Here is a 12,420-nt window from a genome sequence, read left to right on the forward strand (position 1 = left end):
CAAGGGTCAGCGAATCTCTAAATCATCTATTCTATACTGCTGCATTACCAAGGCTAACAGAGCACAGCCATGAACTGTAACTGAGTGCAAATCAGCGCCAAACTGCATCTTCTCTTTGTGTTAGCAGTTCCACCCTGCAGCCACAGATACTGTGCTTCTGTACGTATGTGTGTGTCCATCAGTTTGCCTCTTTGTGAGGACTGAATGCTCTTGCAAGGGTATAAAAGATGAAAGAAATTCTCCAAACCATGTTCATTTTGTTGGTATCACATTAATCTGATGGTTTATGAGTCTTATGAATTTAAGTGAGAGTTAACCCTTTGAAACCTGAGCAAACTGCCTTGACTTCTTTCAAAAGAATGGGAAGACAGCAATGAGCAATGAAAGAATAAGCGGCCTAAAAATTAGGAAGAAATTAGTAAAAAGTATGAGAAAATAACCAGAAAATTTGTAAAAATAAATAAATGAATTTGGTAGACTGAAATCTGAGTAACAGTTGAACCTTTAAAACTTTGAAATTCTTTCAAAAACGTGGAGAAACTTAGCAAGAAATTGTTTTTTGTTTTTTGTTTTTTTTAAGTACAAGAAAATAACCTAAAAATTAGTGTAAATAAACAAAAAAATAAAGATGTTAAAATGATGTGGAAAAAAATGCTTTAAATTGTAATACCTCTATAACATCATTTTAAATGTATAATCATGAAAAACTTTATTTATAAAGTTTTCCCTAGCTTTTTTCTTCTTCTTTTAGGGATTTTCCCTGCTTTTAAAAATAATTGTCTAAATATACTCATATTTAATACTATGTTGCTCATTGCCCTTTTCCCATGTTTTTTTTTCTTTTCAAAAAAATCTAGCTAATTTGTTTAGAGTTAAAAGGTTAAAATACTTGCAAAAGGCACCTGAGAGCAGCACAAGGGAAGTGATGTCTCCAGGTTTCAAAGGGTTAAAGAACATGAGGTAAAAATAGTCAGTCTTCAGATACTCCAAATTAAACTTGCTTGTGCTTTGTTTTCACCTGCATCTGTGTATGCACATTTGTACTTCCTGTATCTCAACATGTCCGCATTGGAGTCACGGTGCGTGTGTGTGTGCGTGTGTGTGTGTGTGGGAGAGGGAGGGAGAGCCCTGCCCTGCCACCTCACCACTGTTGGCGAACTAATCATTCTTCCTGCCTCGCTCTTTGTGATTGCCAGCCCATCCCTGCACTGCAGCTAAATTGAATCAATTAAAATCTTTCTTGTAGATGGCTGCTGTTGCTTCCACACGATTAGGCTTTGATCAAGAAACACACAAATAAATAAATAAGCCAGTGGAAAGGGAATAGAAAAGGAATGAACTCAATTAAGCAGTCAGTGAAGGGACGTGCCTGTCTGCGGCTGTCACTGACACTGTGTGGATTCAGATGCACTGTATTTGTTTGTGAGGGGGTCCACACAAACTGTAGGAAGGAGTGCATGTTTGCATGTGTGTATGTGTGAAGCACATGTGACATAGTGTGAGGATGTACTGCAGGATGCTACTTAGAAATGATGACGTCATGACAGAATGCATTGGTTTCTCCATTTGTATGTGTGTGTGCGTGCGTGCGCGCATGTTCTCTGTATAGGCCTGGCATAATTTTTATAAGACACATTATTACATAAACTAATAATTAACTAGAACTAGTAATTATTACCCATCAATTAAAAACTTTCAGCAGTTATACTTTACATTAAGTACCATTCAGAGGACTCTATAACTTATACAGTCTTCAACATTTTAAACATATGCATTATGCTTATAAAATCACAATCTCATCTGCTATAATGCATGAATACTATTGACCAGACAAAGTCCAGACTCCAGATCTGGACTGAACGGCAAGTCAATCCGGATCCAGCCCACACCTTGTATTAGGAATGCATTTTTTTTTTTTTATACTTATCAATAAATTGTTCGTTTTGTAAAATAAAATCTATTTGGAGATCATTACAGCGACCATGGCGCAAACATTAAGCCTTCAAAGCAATTATTTCCCTGTTTGACATTGTTGTAAATTAACAGCAGGCCAGCGTATGCCGTTAAATCATCAAGTGTCAAAGTTCAAGGGCAACAAGTAGGCGTCCGTTCAAATTAGCAAGTTGGTTAATAATTAACAGGCGTTTTCGCTATGTCCTGTGGGCCCGAGACAGCAAGACTTCAGCGTCCTCTGTCACTGAACATTACGTCGCCAACGCAGTGACAATGTCACTATCTAAATGTGCAAAGAAAAGAGAAGTTGACCAAGAAAACTGCACAGCACAGACATTTCAAACAGCAATATCCTCAGAATACAGAAGTGAGGACAACAACACTTTGACACTTTAAATCTTCCAATGAATCAACAAACAAGTTGGAATCTAATTTCTACCTTTCTGACACTTGAATGTAATTGCTTTAGAGTTAGAGTTGCTTTGGTTTAAGCAACTGATTGCAGTCAAACAGTGGTATTTTTTGCACTCAGCTTGAATGTATTTTGTCTCAGACTGCCTTACACTTGATGGTACATTAGCCTTTGGCCTTAAATGCATGTCAGATTCGGACCTTTGAATATTGAGGTTGAGAACTCCTTATATAGACTGTATATAATAACGGAAGTAGCAAGCATAACATCACCCTTTGGTTTGTGTATCTTGTAACCTTAAGTTTTGCATTTTGGCTGTCGTCATCTTGGTTTTTTGGAGCCATAAGTGATCATATTTGGACATGAGGCTGGAGCTGTGGAGGAGAGAGGGGGTGATATGACTGAGAAGTATTTTTTTCACAGACATCACACTTTAGTGCCACTACAAAGTCCCTTCATCATACAGCCCTTGTATGTTTAAAAAGAACCAAAGGACAGCAGCAAAAAAAAAAGAAAAAAAGGAGAGGAGAGGAGAGGATTATTAGAAAATTATCCAGAAATATAGGAAAATGTTCCAAAAGCTATATTCATAATTATAATAATTTTATATTAAGATTCTTTTACAGAAATAATACATGAAAACATATAGTTTTTCAGCATATTTTAAGGTAATTTTCTTGTTTGTTTCTGTTTTTACCTTAGTTTTATTTTTAAATTTTTGATTTTTTTAATTTCAGGCAATTTTCTTTTAATTATTTTTTATTTTTTGCTTATTTCTTTTGTTAAGTTGCTTGTTGCCTTCTCCCCATGTTTTTGAAAGAAATCAATCATTTGCTCAAGTTTCAATGGGTCAATAATGTGTAAAAGGGTGAGTTGTATAAAAAAAAAAAAAATCAGCCCCCACGCAGTTGTCATGAATGTTGTAAACTTGTTTATCTATGCTGTAAAGTTAAGACTTTCAACATTGAGGTCTAAGAAGAATGACTCACTTTTGGAGCTGCTGCAGTTTTTCACACTCCTGTGTTGGCTTCATTTTTCAGCCTGGAGGTTGCTGCTTGAAATACATGACAGTCATGTTAATGTAGATTTCTGAGTAGTGTGCATTCACAGTGATCTGATTGTAGTGTCATGAAAATTGTGCGTGGGGTTAACATACCCTCATTATAGCTCAACATACTTTGCATGTTTATCAAAAGAGCAGTGTTGACATAATTCCCTCCTGCAGCCTGTCACAGGAGCGAGTACTTTACCCCAGGGGTTCATAGTGTACGTGTGGCCTGAATGCCTCTCCTACGGAAATGAAGTGTAGCTCTGACTGACACTGGTGCTTATGTGCAGCCCATTTGGCCGCAGAGTGGGACAATGGTGAGAATAAGAACATTGAGGAGGAGATGTGTGAGCGTGGGGGGGATGGAGGCTCACGGTTTGGGTTGGTGGGTGGATGTGGGTTACTCCCTGGACGCCTGCAGCAGGTAATGGAGCTTTTAGCGTGGAAATCAGAAGAAGAGAGGGGTGGTGATGGTGGTGGTGGGGAGGGGGCATTGGACATGAAATTGCTCTAAAAGACCAGCGCTCCCCTGTGGGTATTCTCCAGGTGCCTTGTCTCGTTAGAGCATTCATATATCGCTTGTGCTGGATCTTTTTACAGCCGCAGTGACCACAAGTACCTGAGAGAGTTAATTGAACATGGGAAAACAGGTGGGGGTGTATTGAGGTAATCAGACTGATGCTGTGATTAAGGGGAAGTAGTTTTATTGTGAAGCAGGTTGGTTTCCTGATATTATGTGGGCCATTGTGAGGACTTAGACAATAATGCTTACTAATTTATTATATCAGGTTTCATTAAAAGACCATAGATGTGAAGCATGGATTAATACTTGAATTTTCATCACTGTAAGGCAAGGCAAGGCAGCATTATTCATATAGCACATTTCAGGGTACTACAAAGTGCTTTACAGAGTAATAAAATATGAAAACATAATAAAATATACACATTTACAATAAAAGACATCAGAGATAAGATGTAAAAGTTAAATCAGTTACTAAATTATTTTAAAATTTTAAAATAAAAGAAACACCATTAAAAATATCAAATGTGCTGACAAGAGGTGCAAAGATAAAACGATTGTTTAAAATCATATAAAAACCAGAAGAATAAGTATGCAGTCATTATCAGGTGGATTATGGGTATATTACAGTTGGGACAAACGTCTATTTGGGACAGGCTTTTATTTCCATTCACACAAAACTCAGCAGAGATGGGAAACAGACTACTTATTTATATAACACAATGAAACCTGGGCAAATTGGCTTTATTTTTATTTTTTATCATTTTAATTTTATTTCATTTGTTTGTTTATATGTTTATTTAAAAACATTGGAAGAAGGTAATGAGCAACAAAAGAATGAATTATCTGAAAATTTGTCAAAAAACCTAAATTGGTGTAACAGCCTCTACATCTGATGAAGCATCAGGTAGCAAAAAGATACAAATAAAAAAAAGAAATAGCAATCAATATTTCACACCTTTGTATTATTTATTGTCTTTAGCAAATAGCCCTAAAAACATAAATAACTGTGAGCGATTATCACTTATTTTAAAGCCTCATCTGGGCAATGTATCCTCCAGGATAGACATTTTAATACCTAATGATCAGTTGTGATCATGCAAATCATTATTTTTCAAAAAGAACATTTAAAATCATCCTTTAAAAAAAAAAACTTTCACTCCCTCTAAAATATAATAATGCAAGAAATCAGCAACACGTATCTCATGGCCATCGACTTAATTCATGTAAGATTACATTTAAAACCTTGATACCAAAAATGAGTATACTTTTGGATGTTGGCATGAAGTCACATGACCTGAATAGCTGACCCATCTCCACAAATCTTCAGAAAAATTTGATCGTATTCACTCCCCTGGTTGGCCCATCAGTGGTGATGTGAGTTATTATTGTACATTTCCACTTTCATAAGTCAGAACTGATCTCCATTTGTACAGAATGTATAATGGGTTATGCAGGGTGGAAAAATACATCATAATGTGTTATGTTTTTGTATCAGCATTAGCAGCGTAATCATATGTGGAAATATAGTGTGTGAAACTTAGATGTAGGGAAAAGAAGGGCTGAAGGAGTTCTTTTGATCTTTATTGTTGTGTCTTTATGCTCTAAAAAATAGAAACCTGCGTACAACATCTGATTTGTCAGGGCGAACTGAGAGGATTACACAAGTTATTAATTTCCTCCAGTACTTTCTTACAGTTCTTTATTCCTTTGCTTTGAGAAAACAAACCCATTTGACTCTGAACAAACAAAGAGCTGTTTCCATGACACATGACTCTCTCCTCACCCTCCTACTGTAAGTTCTATTTGAGGCTGGATCATAGATTTAGATATGTCTCTCCAAAATGAGTCTGTCTGTGTTATATTTAGCGTATCCGCACTTTAAGTGGCTCTACAGGGCAATAACTCTTGTTTTATTGCAGCAAATTATCAAACAGCCAGGCTTGTTGGTTTTCCTTGTACAAGGGGAGAAATATGCCTCGTTATCTACTGGCATTCATGCTCGAGCGCTCCAAAAGTAGATTTTTGTTTATTTTATTTTAATCATGGAGATCAAAAAGAAAATAAGTTGGGAAAAAAAACATAGCTCTGTCCCTGGTGGTCCTCATTTTTTTCATTTTATGAGGGATAATTCATTGCAAACCTATTAACGTAAAATATTTTCCAAATGAGCAAAATAAGACTTAGTATCTGCTCAGAGATCCATTTCAAGTCATGGTGGTGTCAACTTTTCTGCTCTGTTTGAATGTTTCATGTCTGTCAAGTCGGTATTTTTATAAAAATGTAGGAAAAATCAATAAAAGGGGTGGTAATTGCTGCTGATAATTTCATAGTTACACTTTATTAGTAACAACATAACAGAGAGAGAGATTTGTGAGATTTCTTAACGTTGTCTTCATTAACTCATTGAAACCTGTCATTTTATGTTTAAACATTAATAATGATAACCAAACAATCAGGAAAAATCAGAAAATATTGGAAATTGGAAATTTGCTAGAGAGAGAGAGAGAGAGAGAGAGAGAGATGGGGTGGAGGGGTTAATAAAAAGTTATTAAAAATAGGGAAATATATATATATATATATATATATATATATATATACATATCCTTTTGTCAGGTCATTTCCTGTTTGTTTTTTTTCTTGTCTTTTTTGTGCTACTTTTCACCTTTTTTGTAACTTTTTACTAATGTCTTGCTAATATTTGGTCATTTCTTGTGAAGTTACTCATTGTCCTCTCTCCCTGTCTTTGAATGAAATCAAGCCAGTTTTCTCAGTTTTTTAAAGGGTTGAAAGGATACCTTGCCAATTTTCAACCAGCTGTATATCATAACAGTGTATAGTGCAGGCCTTCTCAACTCTGGACAGGGGCCACATTCACGTAATGACAAGAGTCCAAGGGCAAGTTAATAAACATTTATAATTTTATCAGTACATATAATAAATGAATTGCCTGTTTTCAAATGTTCAATGTTTGCTGTCATCACTTCTCTACTAATTCATCAGCAGCAGCCCTGCACAGGTCAGGTGTGCACAGGGGTGTTTCTAGTAGAGTAAGACATTGGGGCTTTAGCCTGGACCTCTGTGGGGGGATCATGGGATCCCCCCCCCCCTTTTTTTTTTTTTTTTTTGTAAACAAGCTGTATTTGGATGCTTTTTCTGCATTTTGGTACATTATGTACATTCCAAGTACAGAAAAAAATTCCATTGTGATTGAATTTACTGTATTTAATTGAATTTACTGACACACTGTGGAGAGATAATATAAAGGCCCAGCATGATGTAGCACCTGTACGGAGCATGTTGTATGAACCACTAAACTAAAGTACTGGTGATTTACAGTGGTGTATTTAACATGGAATTTTGACAGTGAGTGCTTTTGTATCAGTGTTGAATCCCTCGGTTTCGGATGGTTGTCCATTTTGCTCAGTGAGAGAGATCATTGTCTCTGTGTGTGTCTTGGTGTTTTGGGCATGGAGGCCTTCAGCGATTAGCATGTGCCTTACTGTGCTGCCACCAAGTCCAGCTTCAGGTGTTCTGCGGTCACTCAAGGGTTTTTGACCACCTGGCTCCTCAGGAATCAGAAATCTGGTGACAGTTGCTGATAGCTTCCTCTTTCTGCCATGTGCAGGTAGTGTAGCCAGTGTTTTTTTTTTTTTTTTTACCATAACTTTTGAACTATGCTTCTATCTCTAGGAACATTCAGTGCCTTTGCTATCTTGTTGTATCCTTTTCCTTGTTTGTGCAAGGCAATGATCTCTTCTCTTAACTTTCGGGACAATTCTCTTGACTTTGCCATTTTTCTAACATGCACCCAAATGTCACCATCAACAAACCCCAAGACAGTCCAGTAACTCAAACACACCTGATGCAGCTAATGAAGCCCTTGATTAGTTGCATCAGGTGTGCTTGGGACAACACCTGATTTGTAAATGTGTGCTCCTATGAGGGATTCTATTCAGGGGGTTGAATAATTTTGAGACTGCAGAAGTCAGTAAAAGTGATGTTTTTCTGTGTGGAATTTGGAGAATCCACCTGTAACATTATTTGTGTTGAGCTATTTAAATTATTCTTGTTTGTTTATTTCAAACAGCTGAAAGTTTGTAAGTTTTGCCAATAAGCCTAGTTTGCAATGGAGGTTGAATCATTTTGACTGTAACTGTATTTTTTTGCTTGTATTTTTTACTTTTTTGTAGTAAGTGATCTTTTGTACCTTACTTGTATATGTAATCTCAAAATTCTAATTTATTTGCTTCAAACGACATTCTTATGTTCACTTGTGTACATCATCTTTTTATACAAAGAGATTTCCCTTTTTATCAAAAAGCTGCAGTACCTCTTGTGATTCATTTATTTTGTATATGCAGTCCAGTTGTTAGTGGGTGAAATATTATTATGACTGCTTAAGCCTTCTTCTGAAGTCACTACTGACAATAAAAAAAGTCCAATAAGACTGACATGTCCTCTGTCCTCTGTTCTCTGTCCTTGTGTAGGGTTCCTAAGTACAGGTGACCAGGCAGCCAAAGGGAATTACGGTTTGCTGGACCAGATCCAGGCTCTGCGTTGGACCAGTGAGAACATTGCGGCCTTTGGCGGCGACCCTTTACGTATCACTGTGTTTGGCTCAGGCGCCGGAGCTTCCTGTGTCAACCTGCTCACACTGTCTCACTACTCCGAGGGAAACCGCTGGAGCAACTCTACCAAAGGTACAAATCACAAGTCACTTGGGAAATCATGTGGGATCCTCATGTATATTTGAGTGTGCATGCATCACTGTATGTGCACCTTAGTAGTGTGTGACCATGTGAGAGCTTCGTAAGGAAACACACCACAGTTTAGCTCTACACATGCTGTGTTTATTATGCGTTTGACTTCAGCTGTCATGTCAAATCTGGTGTGCATACAATCACTAAACCGAAGGCCTTTGGACTAGTTATAATGTTTTGAAGGCAGGTGGACACACACCTATATACAGTATAAACACGCACTTACTGGAGACATAAAGCACTGTCCTGCAGAAGACTGAGCTCACTCCATGATTGTTTGTTTTTTTTTCCAGCCAGAAATAGCATTATATATTTTCAAATTAGTTGTTTAACATACTGCAATAAAGGAGACTAGGTGATGTGGTTTCTTAAGGTAAGCAGTGACAGTGGCCTGTCCAGATGTTTTTTTACTAGGGTGGCCCAAGTGGGGCTTTGACGTATGCAGGGGTGGCATGAAGTGCGAGCGCTGCTGCGGGCACGCGCGTTGACATAGCTTTAATTTGCCATTTTTGTCTCCATTATCCATGCCTACTTTAATCACAAACATTGCAGTGTCTTACATTCTTGTTTACAGTTTAGTGTAAAAGATAAATAGACTACCAATAACAACACAACAGGGTGACACCACACGAATTCAAACTAAAGCTTCCATACTTTTTGAAATAAATTGTTCCTCCAAAAGTAGATAGTATGCTAGAAAGTATAAGTGCCAACAACATTCAAGTTCCAAAAAAAAAATCCTGTGAGAGCAACTTTTTAACAGTTGTATCAATTTATCTGTTTGTAAAATTAGTCAGGTTAGACATTACTCTGGCACAAGACTGCCTCTCAGGTTTAAGACTAAATTGCACTGATAAACAAAAACTCAGTTTACTTGTTAACATTTCAGACTGGCTAGGCAGATAGCCAGTCATAATGGGGTGGCAGCTGGGGTGACCAATCAGATTTCAACAGTGGCCCATGCCACCCCAGGCCACTCCCTAGACACGTCCCTGAGCAGTGAATTTGACCTGTTTTTGTAATGTGTGTATCTAATAACCCTTTCCCACCAAAATCAGCATGTGCATGCAAGTTTTTCAAACACAGGTAAACCTACTAAATATGAGCAAGTGGCTGCTTTCCCACTGCCATGTTTTCAATGGTTATTTCTTTTTTTTTTATATCTCTTACTCATTCAGTCTCTCTTTCAAACTTGGGGCAGACTTACTTGGAACAATGTTTTGGCACTGTTTAGGAAGAGATGGAGGGTAATTAACTGCAGCACGTCATTGCATCTCGCCCGGAGTGGAGCTGAAATTACCGTGTTCATTTGGGTGTTGTGATTTCAATGATACCGATCTGAGCCGGAGGCAATAAAAACTTGTAAATACTGCAGTTCTTTGACCTGCGTGTGAATCCCAATCATGCGCATTCTCATTGCATGAAAAAGACAGATTTTAGTAGTTGCTAGCCAATTTTTGTGCAATGGGAGTGAGGCTTAACAGTGTAGGTTTCAGTCAGATGCATTCAAAACAAAAACAGTGCCTCCTAAATTTAGTTGAATAAATTTTGCATTTGATAAGTCTGATTTTAAAAGAAATTGTGCTACCTATTATCATTGCTGCTTCATGTAGAGAATGAAAATTCAGTCAGTATCTACTCACCCTCATTCCGATGGAAAGTCAGGTGAATTTAGTCTCATCTCTTTCTCTTCTTTCTTTACTTGTTTTCTGGTAATTTTCTTGTAATTTTTGACAAATTTCTTGCTGATTTTTTGCTCTTCCCATGATTTTTTTGTGAAATCAAGCCGATTTGCTCTGGTTTCAAAAGGTTAAACTTTGCCTCACTTCATCTCAGGCTTCTCCCTGATCCTATTTCCTGTTTTATTAGGTGCAGCTTTGTCATTGTGTGTGCTTGTGAGCATTATGTTATTTTAAGTCTAAAAAGGATGTCTATGTCAGAATCATAATGTGTCGCTTCTCTGCTGCTGTTTTTGTCTGCAGGGCTGTTCCAGAGGGCCATAGCCCAAAGTGGCACTGCTCTGTCCAGCTGGGCTGTTAGTTTTCAGCCAGCTAAGTATGCGCGGATGCTGGCCCGTAAGGTGGGCTGTAACCTGGAGGACACTGTGGAGCTGGTGGGATGCCTCCAGAGGAAACATTACAAAGAGCTGGTGGATCAAGACATCCAGCCAGCTCGCTACCACATTGCCTTCGGACCTGTTATTGATGGAGATGTTATACCTGATGACCCTCAGATACTCATGGAGCAAGGTATCAGATTACTTTGCTTATCCCTTTAAAATCTGGATAGAGGGGGAATTATTAGAAAGCTATCATGAAAATAGGGAAACATTTACTGATCATTACATTTCTAAATATTGGATTTTTTTTACTCACTGACTTCTTTCTATGCTTTTGAAAGAAATCAAGTCAGTTTGATCAGTTTTCAAAGGGTTAAAAGCCAGCATTGTTCTTACTCTATATTTGTACTTTTTATCAACTATCTGCACCATCTTTTTTTAAGGTGAGTTCCTCAATTACGACATCATGCTGGGAGTTAACCAGGGTGAGGGCCTGAAGTTCGTGGAGCTCATCGTGGACAATGAAAATGGTGTCCAGGCTAACGACTTTGACTACGCGGTGTCCAGCTTTGTGGATGACCTGTACGGCTACCCAGAGGGGAAAGACATCCTCCGAGAGACCATCAAGTTCATGTACACAGACTGGGCCGACAGGCACAACCCAGAGACCCGCCGGAAAACACTGCTGGCCCTTTTCACCGATCACCAGTGGGTGGCACCGGCTGTCGCCACCGCTGACCTGCACTCCAGCTTTGGGTCACCCACTTACTTCTACGCCTTCTACCACCACTGTCAAACAGAACAGGTAGGTGTCCGGCTGTCTGGATAATGTGACATGTCCTTTATCATATAGAGTATACACTATATTACCAAAAGTATTCGCTCACCCATTCAAATGATCAGAATCAGGTGTCCTAATCACTTGGCCTGGCTACAGGTGTATAAAATCAAGCACTCAGGCATGCAGACTGTGAAACAAGACATTTGTGAAAGAATGGGCCGCTCTCAGGAGCTCAGTGAATCCCAGCGTGGAACTGTCATAGGATGCCACCTGTGCAACAAATCCAGTCGTGAAATTTCCTCGCTCCTAAATATTCCACAGTAAACTGTCAGCTCTATTATAACAAAATGGAAGCGTTTGGGAACAACAGCAACTCAGCCACGAAGTGGTAGGCCACGTAAAGTGACGGAGAGGGGTCAGCGGATGCTGAAGCGCATAGTGCAAAGAGGTCGCCGACTTTCTGCACAGTCAATTGCTACACAGCTACAAACTTCATGTGACCTTCAGATTAGCCCAAGTACAGTACGCAGAGAGCTTCATGGAATGGGTTTCCATGGCCGAGCAGCTGCAGCCAAGCCACACATCACCAAGTGCAATGCAAAGCGTCGGATGCAATGGTGTAAAGCACGCCGCCACTGGCCTCTGGCCTCTCTGGAGTGATGAATCACGCTTTTCCATCTGGCAATCTGATGGACGAGTCTGGGTTTGGAGGTTGCCAGGAGAACGGTACATTTCAGACCGCATTGTGCCGACTGTGAAATTTGGTGGAGGAGGAATTATGGTGTGGGGTTGTTTTTCAGGAGCTGGGCTTGGCCCCTTAGTTCCAGTGAAAGGAACTTTGAATGCTTCAGGATACCTAAACATTTTGGACAATTCCATGCTCC

The 12,420-nt window shown here is 38.8% G+C and overlaps 1 protein-coding gene across 1 annotated transcript in view; it reads left to right on the top strand.

The window, feature by feature from the left end:
* Positions 1-12,420, top strand: part of nlgn1 (neuroligin 1) — a 463,421-nt gene that overhangs the window by 433,692 nt on the left and 17,309 nt on the right. The window contains exons 5-7 of the mRNA XM_088077385.1: positions 8,424-8,636; positions 10,679-10,945; positions 11,199-11,560. Of these exons, the coding sequence (XP_087933511.1) occupies positions 8,424-8,636; positions 10,679-10,945; positions 11,199-11,560 (842 nt within the window). The remainder of the gene's footprint in view (positions 1-8,423; positions 8,637-10,678; positions 10,946-11,198; positions 11,561-12,420) is intronic.

The sequence above is a fragment of the Plectropomus leopardus genome, chromosome 5, assembly GCF_026936395.1.
Source record: "Plectropomus leopardus strain MGB_pleo_1.0 chromosome 5, ASM2693639v1, whole genome shotgun sequence".
In the NCBI taxonomy this organism is placed as follows: Eukaryota; Metazoa; Chordata; class Actinopteri; order Perciformes; family Serranidae; genus Plectropomus; species Plectropomus leopardus.